This window comes from Sesamum indicum, linkage group LG10 (genome assembly GCF_000512975.1).
Source record: "Sesamum indicum cultivar Zhongzhi No. 13 linkage group LG10, S_indicum_v1.0, whole genome shotgun sequence".
In the NCBI taxonomy this organism is placed as follows: domain Eukaryota; kingdom Viridiplantae; phylum Streptophyta; class Magnoliopsida; order Lamiales; family Pedaliaceae; genus Sesamum; species Sesamum indicum.
The window spans coordinates 5599996-5617784 of NC_026154.1; the positions used below are offsets into that span (position 1 = coordinate 5599996).

The window sequence follows — 17789 nt, forward strand, 5'->3', positions numbered from 1 at the left end:
AAAATACTATCATAGGTATCCACGATTTGAGGATGACAAGACCATTTTCCTTGACTATCAGAGTGGTAGTTTGTTATTAGAGAGGAAGCTGCAATTCCTGGAAGATAGCGCACTTGGAAAATACTCAAGATCAATCACATGCGGTGATCTATGTTGCAAGGCTAGCAGTGAAATTGCTTTAGAATTTCAAGATTGTCCGATTCTGGAACAGGGTTACTACATGTAGGTTCTTAATAAATTGAAGGGGTATGCTTATGTGTGTGAGTCTGTTGGTCCAATTGTTGAAAATCTAGGTTGTGACTGCAAAGCTTTATTGATGTTTAGTTGGTTTTATTGAGAAACAGACGAATTAAATTGCAGAGGGTCGGGCTAGATTCCTAGGTTTATACAGGATGGAAATGCATTCAGAATTTTTCTTATGTAAACGTTGTATGCAGAGGCCAAACTCTCTAAATGAATGAAAGTGTTTTCTTATCAAACAAAAAACTAATAGTTAAATTGAAGAGTTTGATTTTAAATAGGATTCTAATTCAAACTCCGCCAAATATTAATCCTTCAAGATGAAGGATTCCACGCCTATATAAAGGGTGGAGATTGCTAGCAAACAGGGATGTTTTTTAAGAAGCCCAAATTGGCCCCTATTCTCTCCTCTTTTACTCTCTCAAATGATTCCATTGCCTAGAATTTTATATTTACCACATGTTAGACATCTACCTTATCCTAACTTGATAGAATTGAAGGTGTAATCCTACACCAAATAAATATATACTATTAGATTATGTTAGGCATCTCCTCTTTGAGAGATTTAAAAGTTAGTGTTTGAGATCCACTAACATGGATTCAAACGTCGGTGAACATCAAAGGTGTGGATATCATTAGAGAAGCAATGTTTGGGGCTATGCAAATATGAGACAACCATAATCATCGATAGATAACATCTGGAAACGTTCCTTTATCGTTTACACAAATTGGAGTGCGAAAGGTAAATATGATTAACCCTTTTGTGTTTATTTTATGTTCCGTGCATGATTTCGTTTAATGATTGGATAGAGGTTTTCTATATAAGTTGTTATCGTTTTAATTATGGATTAAATTTTAACTATTCGTTGTGCTTCACTGCATATATTGAAATTGGCATCATGACCAGGCTGACGAGGGTTATGGCTTATGACCAAGTTGATGGGGGCAATAGACAATAATATAATAGGTTTATATATGCGATAATAATGGATTTCGATTTGTGATTAGATATTAACAAACATACTGCAGGATATCTTGAAGTGAGTACAAGAAGGTCAGTCGAGTTATCGACCTAAAGCAAGCTAGCCACCAGTAGGAATAAGCAAAATATGACTTTTTCTCTACTAGTTAATCTAGCATGTATTTAGAAAGGTCAAGTCATATCGAGCCTACCCTGTAAAGACCAGGGTAGACGAGCCATTATTTAAGCCTAACATTTGACCTAGCTATGACCCTTTGATGATCCAAGGGCCTAACCACCTATGGTCCACTAAAAGTGTTCTCTACTACTCTGACATGTGAGCCATGAAGGATACACATTAGACCATCACATCAACAAATAACATATTTGCAGGTCGTTAGAGAAATCAGCAAAAATCTAGGAAATGGTAACCTACATGGTTGGAGCAACAAACAACCTCCTCTTAAATAGGCATCTACTCCTTGTAGATATATAGATATTTCATACTCACGTGGAGCATAGCTCATGTTACGTATCACTGGACCAATTCATTCCCATAATGATGAACATGACCTACACTCATGGCACACGTGGGTCACACTCAACCAACTAATAGATTTTTTTTCATCCTTATCCTATAAATAGGATATCAAGAAGGTAAAGAAAAGGTAACATACTCTTCGGACATTCTTCAATAGCTTCAGCACACCTTACATGAATTTTTCCTTTTTCTTTGCATGTTTGGTCGTCCAAAGACATCTATGGCATATTTTACTTAATTTCCACAAGGAAAAAAGTTAATAACTTAAATATCAAATTACTAACACTTGCTCCATGTTAGTCCTTCGATTTCATCTAAGAATCACAACTGGATCTTTCAAATGTAACATACTCTTTGTTGGGAATTTGGAGGAAGATTTTGAGAAGGAAAAAATTATTGATATATTCGGGAAATTTTTTACCACAAATATTTTACATTCATTCATCCATTGCTTCAACTTCAAGATTACAAGCTTTTATATAGGAGATCAAACATTAAATTAGTAACATATTCCTATGGATAAATATTCAACTAATATTTTTCTATGGATAAAATTTTTGACTTGATAACAAGGAGTCATATACATGCATAATACTTTGGGCATTGCAACTTACACTTTCCAACACCCCCTCGTAATTTGTTATTCCGACCTGATTTCAAAACTGCCAATCTTTGCTGAACTTAAGACTTTAGTGAAATCATCAGATAATTGCTCATTTATGTTGACGAACTCCAAGTAAATTACCAGTTTACTCACACAGTTCCTTATGAAATGGTGATGAAGTTCAATGTGCTTTGACCCTGTATGAAAAATCGGATTTTTCGTCATCACAATGGTAGAGGAGCTTCTTGTTGTTGCTCCACATCACATAAAATTCTTCTTAACCAAAAATTGCTTCACAAGCTGCGTCGATTGCGGCAATGTATTATGCTTATGCTAATAAGAGGGCAATTGAATTTTGTTTTTTGTATGCCAACGAAATTATTTTCGTTTCTAAGCAAAACACATATCACGACGTACTTTTTCGATCGTCTATGGATTCTAGGCCAATCACTATCTGTAAATCCAATAAGCTTACTTTCTTTCTCTTTGACATATTTAATGCCAAGTTTTCTTGTACTTTGAAGGTAGCGAAAATTCTCTTAGCAGTTGCAAAATGCAATTTGCTTGGTTCATTCATGAATTTTGATATTAGGCTAACTGGATATACAATATCGGGCATTGTGTTAGTCAAGTAGATTAGAGAACCTATAAGACTTGGATAAATCTTTAGATCAACTTTAAATGCGCTGTCATTTAACTGCAACTTCTCATTGACTGCAAATGGAGTTGAGATAGGATTCCAGTTATGCATTTGAAATTTTTTAACACACCTTCAAGATATTTTTCTTGAGAGAAAAATTTCTCCTTTTGACTGACGGACTTGAATTCTAAGAAAATATTTCATCAATACTAAGTCAGTCATCTCGAATTTTCCCGTCATTGCCTTTTTGAAATTTTGCACCATGATCACATTTGTCCCATCATAAATCAAGTCATCGACGTAAAGACAAACAATAAGAAAATCTTTCATACCTTTCTTTACATACAATGACAGCTTATTTTGACTTCTTTCAAATTCAATAGACTGAAAGTATCCATCAATCTTATTGTTCCAAGATCGAGGTGTTTGTTTGAGCCTGTATAATGCTTTTATGAGGCGATAGAATTTTTTTCTTTTATTTTTTGAACAATATAGCCTATTGATTGCTCCACCTACAACACTTCTTCTAATTCGCCATTGAGAAAAAATTGATTTCACATCCAACTGATAAACTGGTAATCCCAATTGAGGAGATATAGCAAGAACAATATGGATTGTCTCCATTCTTGGCATTGGTGAAAATGTCTCTATGTAGTCAACTCCAAGTTGTTGAGAATACCCTATCGCAACTAAGCCAGCTTTATCTTTGTGAATTAAACTATCTTCCTTGTATTTTATCTTGTAGATCTACTTTACGCCGATCACATTCTTTCCATCTGAAAGGTCTACAAGATTCCATGTATGATTTTTCTCAATGCTAGCAATCTCTTCATTCATTGCTTTTTGCCAAACTTCCTCCTTTGTAGCTTCATCCAAATTCTATGGCTCACTGGTAAAAATTGCGACATCACATGAATCATATATTTCTCTTAAGCTCCGTACTTTCTTACCGGACTCTTTGATTCCACTTTAATATCTCCACCATCTATTGTCCTTGCATCATTGCTCGTACTTGGTTGATCAATTCGTTTTGGTAAAAACATTGGTGATATCAATTGAGACGGATAGTCTTATCAACATTCCAATTCCATGAATGCATTGCATCAAAAATAACATCTCGGAAAATTATGAGTTTTTGTTTTCTCAATCAAACAATCGATATCTTTTGGACTCATCACTATATCCAACAAGGATAAGTTTCTCACATTTTTCATTAAATTTTTTTCTTTGTTGAGATGGAATATGAGAATAAGCAAGGCAGCCAAAAACTTTAAAATGATTTACCTAAGATTTTCTTTTATGCCTCATAGGGAGTCTTATTCGGAATCGCCTTTGTTGCTGACCGATTCAAAATATATGTTGATGTATTCACTGCTTCTGCCTAAAAAGATTTTGGGAGCACCTTGCCTGCCATCATACTTCGAGCAATTTCCACAATAGTGCAATTTTTTTGCTCTGCGGATCCATTTTGTTGTGGGCTGTATCGAACCGTCAATTGCGTCTAAATTTTAATAGTTTGCAATAATCCATGAAGGCATTTCCAATAAATTATCCTCCGCGATCAGTATGGAGAATTTTTAGTTTTCTTCCTGACTGATTTTCAACTAGCATCTTGAACTCCAAAAATTTAGAAACTGCTTATGACTTTTAATTCAGAAAATACACCCACATTATCCTGGTGTAATCATCAACAAATAAGAGAAAATGCCTGTAACCACTAAAAGATAAAGTTTGTGTTGGTCTGCAAATATTAGCATGCACCATCTAAAGAGGGACTTTGGCTCTATAGGATATTTTCGGTGTAGGTAATGCATTTTTGAAAATGCATCCTTCAACATGGCCTATCTTGCTCTGGAACATTTGAAACCCAAATACCATGTTCTTTCTTTTCTACACTCTTAATCCTATGCAGCTCAAATGTCCGTATCTCAAATGCCAAAGATTATGATCTCCATCTATAGTATTCTGCAGAACAACTTTCTGATATCCTTGTAGACTGAAAGGGAAAACTTTGTTCTGACTCATCTTTATTTTTGCAACTATATATTTCCTTTGTTTATCAATAATGATGTCAATATCATTATCGAACTCTACCTTATAATTTTTCTTTAACAGTTGCCCCACACTTAACAAATTTTGAGTCAAATCTGGTACATAAAAAATATCTTTGATGATATTGGCCTTACCTCCTTTTGTCTGGATTGTAATAGCTCATTTTCCACTGCTCTTGAGAGATTTGCTAGTTACAAGTTTTACTTCTGATGAATAAGATTCATCAAGACCTACAAACATATCTTTATTCTGGGACATGTGATTGCTGCATCTGCTATCCACATACCAGATATTCTCAAATTATTGAGAATTTAAACATGAATAGAGTACCTAGTCTCCTTCCTTTTCAGTGAAGTTGGCATCTTTCTTCTCATAATCTTGGTACCAACAATCTGGTTTAGAGTGGTTTACATTTCTACACGTTTTGCATTTACTCCAACACCTATTTGTGTCGTGGCCATTTTTTCGACAGATATGACTATAAGAATTTGAGTCTTGAATAGATTCTCTCGAGTTAGAAGTGCCTCGTGCTCCTTGACCTCAACCACGACCACGATAATTAATTGGTGTCTCCTACGACCTCTTCCATGTGATTATGCAGATATATTTTTTTCATCCTGCAAGTTATTGTTCTTTTTTTTCTGTTTTTGCAAAATATTTACTTTTCCTTTAAAGGCTTGCTCCAAAGCTGCAAATCTGCTCATCCTTTTTTCATGGGCTTCAAGGGAACCCATGAGTTTATCAAAAGTTAAAACTCATAAATTTGTAAATTCTTTGATTGCTGCAACGATATGCTCGAATTTCACTGGTAAGCATTATAGAATTTTCTCAATGATTTTCTTCTCTTCTAAAGTGTCTCCGTAGTCTCTTATTTGATTTACCATGGAGGTAATTCTAGAAAGAAATTCTTGCACATTCTCCGGGTCTTTCATGGATAGATTGTCAAAATTGTGCCACAAGTTTTGTAGTTTGATCATGATCACCTTCTCATGTCCTACAAATTGATTTTTCAAAAATTAGCCATGCCTCTTTTGTGGTCTTAGCACTATCAATACATGGAACAATTGATCGACTTACTCCTTGGTGCATAAAGGACAAGACTTGCATTTGTCCTGTTCTCTTTATGCTCTTTTTTTTGTGCATTTGTAAATGTGGCTACTTTCTACAAAGTATGAGAAGTAAATCCCTCTTCAACAATGCCCCAAAGTTCATATGACACAAACTGGGTCTTCATAAGAACATTCCATAATTTGTAATCTTGACCAACAAAGATGAAAATTCCTTGTTGAGAATATGTGAATGAAAACTCTTAGTTGTTTTATGCTGTCATAGAGATAAAATGTAGTAATCAAAACTAAGAGTAGCTCTGATACCACATATATGTTGGGAATTTAGAGGAAGATTTTCAGAAAGAAAACATTATTGATATATTAGGAAGATTTTTTACTACAAATATTTTTTATTCATTCATCCATTTGTTCAAGTTCAAGATTACAAGCCTTTATATAGAAGAGCAAACATTAACTTAGTAGCATATTCCTATGAATAAATATTTGACTAACACTTTCCTATAAATAAAATTTTTTACTTAATAATCTTGAGAAGTGATATACATACATAATAATTTGGAAATTGCAAATTGCACTTTCCAACACTCTTCATACAATCTTCAATACATTTCAGTGCGCATTACATGAATATCCTATTTCATTGCATGTATGCCAGTCCAGAGACATACACGCCTTATTTTTTTACATAATTTTCATCTGAACAAAGTTACTAACTTAATAGATCAAATTGCCAACACTTTTCTTACAGGTTAGTCCTTTGATTTTCTAAGAATTCTCACATGGATCATTCAATTTTTATGTGTTGAAACTCCAATAAGCAATGTAATACATTTAATGATCCATATTTCTATTAAAGGTAAATTATTTCGAGCTTTTTGAAATTTGTCGTAATCACAAAGGTAAATTACATTAACATTCTTTAGGTTTAGGTCAAATTATACAAGCAGTCTGTGTCTCTTATAAATTACAACTACACACTCTAAGGGGTGTTAGTATAATATTTTCCCTATGATTTGCAAAATTACAAATACACCCTCTGAGGGGTGTTAGTATAATATTTGAACAGGGAGGTGTAGTGCTATTTACAACTATAACCTCATGGGTTTTGCTATAATTTTGCAGAAAATAGGGAGTGTTTGTGTATTTGGCCTAACCTCAAGGATGTGTTAGTGTAATTTACCCTAATTATAAATACCCCCTTGTTGTTAGAAAAATTACTAATATCACCCTGATGTTTTGATGAAAATATGTAATTTTTGGATGAAAATTTGAAATTGTCAACTTTGTCTTTATTGTGTTTTTCTTTCTTTTTTAAAAAAGGAATTGAACAATTATAGAAAAATCGGAGGAGGTGGATGGAAAAATTTTAAAAATTGTAAAATTATCAACTTAGCCCGTAAAAGATTTTAATTTTTTTGAAAAATTAAGTAAAATTAGGTTCATAGTACACAAGAGTATTTTAACCAATACAGCACGAAAAATGGATGGAAACTTCACAGAGACTAATGGATTGAGACAGTTGTTAGACGTTATTAAAATTAAAAAATATTGGCAATTCTTCAAACAATAAGGAAGAATTTATAATCATATCAAATATCAACAAAATTGATCGTAATTTACCTTATTATTAATATAGACTAATGGTTCATATCATATTCGAATTTAATCTAAGGCTTCAAATACTCAGTTATATAAATAGAAAAACATATATACATATAAAATGTATAGTAAATAAAAATATATAAAAGACATATAGGAATATCTGTACAATGAAAATATATTGTATTGTTTTCCCCTTATATATATAAGGTACATAAAATATGATTTACCCATATACATAATATAAAATATAAATAATATTCAAAAAAATAATAATAAAATACACACAACAAATATTTCAAAAATATACTGCACTACAAAAGGCACAGTATATGTATTTTCTCTGTGGATTAAAATCATCGTAAATAATTATTGTTAATTATGTTTAGATAAAAATCGATGCAAAAATTTATATTATTCACTATAAAAATTTAGTTTTTGCTATGACTCATAAAAAGTCATGACAAATGTGTTAGCAACACTCACAAAAATCACGGCCAACAATGTTGCATGGCCGTGGTCAATGACCATTTATTACGATTATTTATTTTTAACTATGATAATTAGTCATAGTGAAATGTTAAATTTCTTCTACTTGTGCATCTATATTATTAAGGGACAATTACACCTCCCTCCTCTGAGGTTTGGTTTAATTACACTGAAATTTCTTGTGATTTGAAAAATTATATTTATACTCTTGATGTTTGTTTTTGTCCAACAAATAGATTTCTTTGTTAGTCAAAATTTAAGGAATTTACATATATTAACAAAAAAAATTGAATGAAAATCCATATTTATCCCTAATATTGACTTTTACTAACTTTTTACAAGTCAAATAAATCTTTCGTGATTAAACTACCTTTATTATATTCACACGCGTTAATGCATGCGATGGGGTACATCTTCATGCTTATGAGGGTATTTGGTCAGTAAATATTTGTTTGACCTAAAATAAGTCAGTAGTAAGTCAATTAGAGTAAATATAGATTTTCATTTAACTTTTTTCTTTGTTGTAATATCAAGAAAATTCTACGATTTTTTTACCAACAAAGGAATTTATTTGTTGGACGAAAACAAACATCCAGAATACTAAACGTAATTCTCCAAATTATAAAAAATTTGCTTATAAAAATCTCAAGAAAGAACTACATAATTGTGTCATAAAATATTTTATTAATTAGAGGGCGTAAATATAGTTTTAGAATTTAAATAACATGCAAACATTTCAAATCCGCCTATGCTTTCCTCTCTCCCAAGACTTTGTAGTCCTCCCCTTAAAACGATGTGAAAAGAATCTTTATGTTATGACACCTTTAAAGTGGTTGCTCTTCTTATAGCTACGAATATTATAAACGTGCACTTAGGAACTTTCCGACTGCTTTTCTTTTATGAAACTGACGTGAAAATGCCAACAATCACCCACGACCCATCTGTAATTCACTCCCCTTGTCTCCATCTATAAATACTGCAGCATAATTAGCTTGGAGCATCAATCGATTAAGCTAACAGACAAGAAGAGAGGGTGCAAGAATGGGGGGGTTTTGGGACAACTTTAGCACCCTACTGCTGATAACGACGACTTGGCAAAGGATTATGCCCGAGGAGCTCTGGTACCACATCAACAGGTTTCTTCAAAAACTTGTGAATGCAATCAACCCCTACATCGAGATCACGTTCCACGAGTTCCCTCCGGACAGTCATATGCGAAGCGATGCCTATGGTGCCATCGAAATCTATCTTGGAGCCAATCTTTCTCAAAAGGCCGAGCGCCTCAACGCGAATACGGCCGACGGGAGCCGTTCAGTGGCCTTGAGCATAGACGACTACGAAGAAATAACCGATGTTTACAATGGCGTAAAGGTTTGGTGGACGAGAAGCAAGAGCTTCCCAAGATCAAATGTGATCAGTTTCTATGGCCGTGACGAGGAGAGGAGGTCTTATGTTCTGACATTTCGTAGGCGCCACCGTGATATTGTCGTCGGGTCCTATTTGAGCCATGTTTTAAGCGAGGGGAAGGCCATTGCAAAGCGCAATAGGCGTCAGAGGCTTTACACAAACGTAAGTGGGGACAATGGCTGGGGAGATGATGAAAAGATGATGTGGAGGCACGTCGCGTTCGACCACCCTGCCACATTCGACACTTTAGCCATGGATCCTGAGAAGAAGAAGGATATTATGGATGATTTAATTGCATTTACAAAGGGTAAAGAGTACTACAGGCAGATTGGCAAAGCTTGGAAACGTGGTTATTTGCTGTATGGTCCCCCAGGGACTGGCAAATCAACCATGATTGCTGCCATGGCTAATTTTCTCCACTACGACGTCTATGATCTTGAGCTGACTGCAGTTAAAGATAACACTGAGTTGCGGAAGCTAATGATTGAGATTTCCAAAAGGTATTAGACCTATATGTTTATACCATTTTCTATATAAAATAATAGGAACTAAACTTAGAAATAGGTTAAAAAATCATACTTATTATTGTTGCTGATGGTATTGATCCGATTGTGTTGATCGTTGATCTATTTTCTTGGACAGGGCCATTGTAGTGATAGAGGACATCGATTGTTCACTCGACATCACTGGGAAAAGACGGGCAAATACTACCGACAAAAAAGACAACGATGAGAAAGATGTGAAGGACGTTATCGCTAACACGGCTACAGACAATGAGCGTGGTAATGATGAAGAGAGCAAGATCACTCTATCTGGGCTTTTGAATTTCATCGACGGGCTGTGGTCAGCCAGCGGTGGGGAGAGAATCATCGTGTTTACGACCAATTACGTTGAAAGACTCGACCCTGCCCTCATTAGGAGAGGGCGTATGGACAAGCACATAGAGATGTCTTACTGCTGCTTTGAGGCCTTCAAAGTGCTTGCCAAGAACTATCTCAAACTCGACTCCCACGAAAAATTTGAAAATATCAAGAACTTGTTGAAGGAAATCGACATAAGTCCAGCAGATGTTGCAGAGAATTTGATGCCAAAGTCTCCAGAAATGAGTTCTGAGGAGTGTTTGGGGAACTTGATCACAGCACTCCACCAGGCAAAGGAAGAAGCAGCAGTAAGCAGAAAAGCAAAGAAAATAGACGCAGAAACACAAGATAAAGAAAGTGAAGTGAAACAACAAAGTGGGACAACATCTAAAGAGGAGGTTAACGTGGGTTTTCGGAAAATGATGATCAGAATCTTAGCTGAAAAATATAATTGTTTTCGCTAATAGATAGCATCTACCTTTTATTATGATTAGAGAGTTAGCTTACTTTTCTACGTTAATAAGATTGTTTTCTGATATTTACTATTGTATCAAAACAATGAATTTCTGTTGACACTTGTAATTAAGGCTTAAATATATTTTTAAACCTATAAGTTCTATATTTTGATACTTTTATTCTATACTTTTTGACGATTGTAAAATATTTTTATAACTTTTTGATATTTCGTAATTTTAGTCCTTTCGGTACCAAAATTTATAAAAGTCGTCGAAATAAATTAAAAAAATATATACAAAAAGAAGGCACCATTAACAATTAAAGTGATCTAATGTTGCGTGTGGTCTAATCTCTTAACATCTAACGTTTGTTAAATTTGGACTTCTATGTGACATGTGGACGTCTGACGCCTAATAGTTCATAGTATATTATAAACGGGGAAAATGCATCTTGTCCCCCTATGTTATACGAAAATCAATTTATTTTCTTGTGTTTTTAAAAAAGAAGTAAAATATTTCATTCATGCGAGAGGTACAACACACGCGTCCTATGTGCGATTTTGGTTAAATTTTACCTATAAAATGGAATTTATACTCCTAAATTTAAATTGTTTGATTTTCTTTTTTATATATATTGTCGGTGGAGATTTAATAAAGAAACCAATATCTTAGGGTTTTTTTTTTTATTTAGATATGGCGGTTCATATTTATCCACAAAATTAATAGCTTGTATCTATTTGAATTAAATTGATAGTTCAAATTTATATTATAAACATAAGTTATAAATTATATATATACATATATATATACACAATATATACACATAATATAAATTAAGAATACAAAAATAATTATTTACAAAAAATAAAGTATAAATTATAAATTATACATACATACACATATATATAATATTTACATATAGTATTAATAAGAAAGCATACAAAAAATTAGAAAAAGAGCAGAGGAGCGGTCGGCTCACTGGCATTGAGGAACGGGCGACAGGGACAGGTAGCTGACGGGGAAGGAAGGCACAATTGTTGGGGAGAGGGGGGAGGGGCGAAGAAAAAGAAAAAGGGAGAGGTCTACGTGTAATTACAATAAATTTGAGAGAAAAGAAGTGTAATTATCCATAATTAAAACGCACCTAGGCGTTAGGGTACTAGGGAAAGCGGCAGACTCCCGGAGTGGGCGAGGGAGTTGTTCAATTAGTATTTAGTTTAAAATTATAGACAAAATAAAATAATAACAATCTATTCTATATTGTTGTATTATTTTTCACCCTTATCATCAGTTTCGTATTTCTAAAAATTATCTTCATCCTCGTCATTAGGTCCGGATATTCAGACTCTGTATTGCATTGTCAAAAAGAGATCGACAAAAAGTAACAGACCATTTGAACCATACAGGTTGGATTTAGATTTGATTATCTATACTCACTTCAAGCATATATAGATATTACTTCCTCGAGCTAATATACAACATTAAGCCAATGAAATTCATCAACTATTCTTCGAGCCTTCGTCTTGCAAATATCCATAAAATCAAATTTTGCATTAAAATAATTACTAGTGCTCTCGCTTTTTTTCTCCAATAACCAAAAGCATCCTCAATAAGAAACGAAAAGTAGATTCATACCAACTACTCTTTTGTTTATATGTATCAAAGGATGAGAACGCACGCTTTGAAATTAATTATAGAAATTAATGTGAAAGATACTTTTTCTTTTTCATTTAAATTTTTTTATAATTGTTTTGGGTGTTTGAGTGAGCTTATAAATTGTTTTAAATATTTTATAAGATGTTTACTATAAAATAATTATAAGCTTTTTAAGAAAAATGAATTTTATAAAATCTTAACGAATTTCTTCAAATTAATTAAATTTAAAAATTTATGAATACTAACATCTTATCAACTCTACAGTCTTATTTCATCCAAATACTTCATAAGTTCATTTTTAAAATATCACAGCTTAAGTCATACGCCAAAGATTGATATGAACTAATATATATCTAGCTTAAAATTTTTATTTTCTAATTATTTTTTTTAATTTTTTATTATAAAAAGAATTCATGCCCCCATCCAAAAGAATTATCCACTAAACCCTACTTCCTTCTAATTAACACCACATGTGTATCCCCTGGGAGGGAAATATTTCATGTCCCACGGGTTAGTTTCTTTGCATTTTGGTTTTATTATTTTTTAACTCAAACACGTTGTATGTATTTCATAATTTTAAAATTTGTAATTTAATTCCAAAATTAAATTCGTTAAATTTTAATAGTTGACCATCTAAATTAAAGAAGAGACTGCACATGCCATAAACAAAAAGGAACATGGATTACCAAAATTGATTTAGTGAATGTTTCAATGGACTAAATTGAAATTATCTCATGTTAGTAATAACAATTCTACTAGCTATGTTGTGTAAACGGTCAACTAACGGAGATGACTGAATTTATTTATTTTAAGAAACTTTGAGGGATCAAAATTGATGAGGTTGAAATATGGGGTGCCGAGATCGATCTCACGACTAAGTTGAGGGACCAAAATTGGAATAATGTTATAAATATGCATTTAGGATTTTGCTAACTGAGTTGCTTTTGTTAGTGAGGATATGCATTTGTCTATTTATGGTTTTCTGCAAATAATCTATGCATACGAAGGTGAAACTAAAAAGAAACCCACATTTCAGACTAGAAAAGTGGGTGATATTTCCCTCCTTCAAGCCTCATATACGTGTCACGTGAGGCTTTTTCATTAAATTTGACCAACAGATGATAAAAATGATAAAAATCGAGGAATTTGTATTTTTCTTTCTGTATTTTAGGGTTAGTAGACTTTTCATCCCATATGTTATAGGATTTCCATTAATGGTCTTATATAAAAATTACAAAATTCTCACTTTTAGTCATTTCATAATACTTTGTTAGTATTTTGATGAAAAAGGTACATACAGCATGTGGTGTTAACTCCTCGGTATTCTAGATAATGGTCACATGCTTAACGAGTTCTCTCTATTTGAGAGTTACGTTATCTTTGTCTAAGAGTCCCATGCATGTCTGCTTCTTGTCTACGGATCCGACATTCCTAGCCTTTTCTGGTGTGATTTGTGTTGCTCCTTCCCAGAGATTTCGGCGTCACTGAAGTCTATCGTGAGGACGTGCAAGGTTGTTTCCTTGGTGCTCAAGCGTCAGGAGGATTGTCTTTGTTTCTTCTTGGTTGGTTGCATATTTCTTCTGTTTTTCTTCTCTTTTACCCCCATTGTGTTGTGTTTTTTAATTCATTTTTCTGTTGTGAATTCCTCTCTATCATATTTTCCTTGCTTCTCTTGGGTGTCTATGATTTGAGGTTGTTTTCTACTAAGGTTTTGGCTTGTTCCTGCTCTTTAGGGTTGGTTTTGGTTGGCTTGTTTTCCTTAGCCACGATAACTTCCCCCTTGCGGCTGCTTGTTTGTTCTCTTGCTTCACGGAAGCTTTATGTCAAAGGTTGGGCCGGAAGCTAGTGCTGTTTGAGAGGGAGAGTCGGGGGTTACGGTTCTCGATGGACTTTGGTCGACTGATTTTGAGATGCATTTGTTGTTCCTAGTTGGGAGGTTGTTATCATCTAAATAGCCCAGGTTTGAATCCCTCGTCTCATCGGTTCATAGTAAGCTAAATCTGGTGATGGGGTTGGAGATGCGAAACCCCGATGGTGGGCGCTTCCTGATTCGTTTTAACCATATTATTGATCGTAATAGGGCGCTTGAGGGGTGCTCGTGGAGCTTCAAGAAAAACACCTTGTTTCTTAGTGGGGTGGCCGCAAATGAGAATCCGATGCACGTGGATCTTAATTAGTACATTTTTTTTGTGCATGTACATGACTTTCTTTTTAGTAAGATGAACTTTGATATCACGTCACTGATTGGGAATAAAATAGGACGATTTTGTGACATGGAGGTGGCGGATTCTAATCATGTTTGGGGTATCTCTATGCGGATTAGGGTGGCTCTCGATATTACGCTTCCGTTGTTAGCCGTGAGCATATGCACTGTTATGAGTGAGATACTCATGGTCTCTTTCTCATATGAGAGACTCCAGAACTTTTGTTACCTGTGCGGGAAGTTAGGCCATATCTCGAAGTATTGTGAAGATTGTTTCGTGGAGGGGTTTGTTGACCCGGGGGAGGATACACCTATAGGCCGTGGAAGCGTGTTTCTTCATATGATTGGGGTTTGAATAGGCCTAAGATCTATGAGGGGTATCCAACCCGCGCACATGTCGTAGTCTAGAGCCAATTCGAAACCAAGATCGTTTGAGCTCGTTCGAAGGATCCTTGAATGCTAAGCGCGGTAAGGGGGTCTTGAACAAGGAAGGAGGTATGGATCAGAGGAATGATGAGGACCAAGATGCTGAAGAGGCCCAATCTATGAGTTGTATTCCCATTCAAAATCATAGGGATTCCTTCTACCGTTCACGGGTCCTTACCCCGAAAACCAATGTGGAGACACAAGTCCCAAAGAAATGGGGAATGGTTTTTGCTGAATAGGGGCAGGATATATTGTTTTCCCAAGGCTTCAAGATGAGGCACTAATTCTCGCTCAAACTAAGACTTGTAGGTCTACTTTCTGGCGAATGAGGGATTGCAGCGGTTGAAGAGGAATTGGTTCCTGTTCCAATTTGATTTTCAGCATCAGTAGCTAGGGGTGTCGCCTTACAGCACTATCGCTTTCAGCGTAGGGCGATACTTCGAGGGAGGATTCGCGAAAACGTGGCTGAACGATTTCTCTGATTGCTTTGGGTGGGAATCTATTAGGAAGCTATGCGTCATCGCTTGACGAAGAATTTTATGTGATATCGGCGGAGGTTGTTGCACAGCCCCGTTGGGCATTATGAATCTGCTACTGTGGAATTGTCAGGGGTTGGACTCCCTTTGGATAGTTCGGGTACTTGGCAAGTTCATCCGGCTCCAAAACCCCGTCTTAGTCTTCCTCTCCGAGACTAAGCGTAACAGACGTAAGTGTGAAAATTTTAAGGAGAAATTTAATCTATTTGGATTAATGTTGATTCTTGTGGCAGGGCAAGGGGTTTGATGCTTCTCTATCGAAAGGATGTTAACTTGGTCATGCGCTCTTATTCAAATTTGCATATTGATGTTGTGGTTTCAAATGGGATGGAAAGGTAGCGCTTCACAGGAGTGTATGAACATCCCAAAGATGTAAGGAGGAAGGAGACTTGGCAATTGTTGCGATCTTTGCACCAGTATTCACCACGCCCTTAGTTGTGTTGGGGATTTGAACGAAATCTTGTCCCAATATAAGAAAAATGGGGGGCCCAAGACCACACAAGTAGATTGAAAAATTTTGGACTGCCTTATTGACAGCCAATTATTAGATATGGGATTTCGTGGGAATAAGTTCACTTGGAGCAACCACCATGAAGAGGTGGACATTATCTGCGTTCGATTGGACCGTCTTCATGCCTCTTTGGCGTGGTGATTTTTGTTCCCTTTTGCATTTGTGCAAACAAAGCGAGATCGTGGTTCCGATCATATGCCACTTGTTATCATACTCGTTGGTCAGCCTTTTTGGTTGAGAATAGGAGAAAGAGGTTTTTTCAATTTGAAGCCATGTGGACTCATGAAGCAGGATGTGAAGATACCATTCTTCGAGCATGGGTCTCCTATAAGCCACTTTCATCCTATAAATCTGTGCAATATAATGTATAAGATTGCTTCCAAGATGATAGGCAAATAGGTTGAAACCTCTCCTCCCCTCTATTATCTCTTAAACTCAATCAGCCTTCTTGCCCTGCAATCTCATCATTGATAATGTCGTAATTACTTGCAAGTTCAGTCACTATGTAGTGCATAAGCATTGGGGTTCAACAAGTCACGCAGCCCTTAAGCTAGACCTTAGTAAAGCCTATGATAGCTTGGAATAGATTTTCCTTGAGAGAGTTCTTGCTACACTAGGTTTCCATCCGTCTTTTATTGTATTTCCCTTCTTCTTGCTTGTGTTTCTACAATTTTTTACTCGATTATGCACTCTAGACAAAAATTTGGCTATTTTCGTCCCCAGAGGGGTCTCCATCAAGGGGATCTCCTATCCCCGTATCTTTTCTTGTTTTTTGCACAAGTACTTAACAGTTTCATCAATTCGGCAGAAACGGCGGGCGAGCTTCAGGGAGTGATTATTAGTCGTGGTGGACATCAGGTTTCTCACCTTCTATTTGACCGATGATACACTTATCTTCTATTAGACTACGTCTGAGGCCATGTAGTGTATCCAATAGATCCTAGGGACGTTGGAGGTGGCTTTTGGTCTCAAGGTCAATCTCAAGAATCCTCTATCATTTACTGTAAGAATTCTCCTATCAATGGACGAGGAGGACCTTGAGGGGCTCCTTAGGGTTTAAGCGAAGGCAAAGCATGACAAGTATTTGGGTATGTAAGCCGTTGTTGGTCGATCTAAGTGGGAGGTTCTTCTGCATTTTAAAGATGGAGTATAGGCAAGGCTTCAGAGTTAGGAAGTGCAAGAACCCATCACAAGCCGGGAAGGCAGTTTTGCTCAAACCGATTACTCAGACGATGCCGACTTTTGGATGAGCTACTTTCTTGTCACTAGCTCTTTTTATCAAGAGATTGAGGGGTTGATGGCCAACTTTTTTGGGCACTACAAGGGTGTTCGGAAGATTCATTAGATTGCACGGACAAGTTGTGTGTTCGTAAGGAGAAGGGTGGTCTTAGCTTTTGGAGATTGGGGCTTTTAATCTCGTGATGCTGGGTAAGCAACTCTATGGGATTACTTCAAACCCGGACAGCCTATTCGGTTGCTTACTCAAGTACAAATATTTCCCCACTTCAAATATTCTCACTGTCCCACTTAATCAAGGAT

At 35.5% G+C, this 17789-nt stretch overlaps 1 protein-coding gene across 1 annotated transcript; it reads left to right on the forward strand.

Annotated features, from left to right (window-relative positions):
- LOC105171995 (AAA-ATPase At3g28580-like) lies at positions 8970–11075 on the forward strand. The gene is made up of 2 exons (XM_011093300.2): positions 8970–10103; positions 10246–11075. Exons 1-2 carry the CDS (start codon positions 9238–9240, stop codon positions 10925–10927), a joined length of 1548 nt encoding a protein of 515 aa, XP_011091602.1. The 5' UTR covers positions 8970–9237; the 3' UTR covers positions 10928–11075.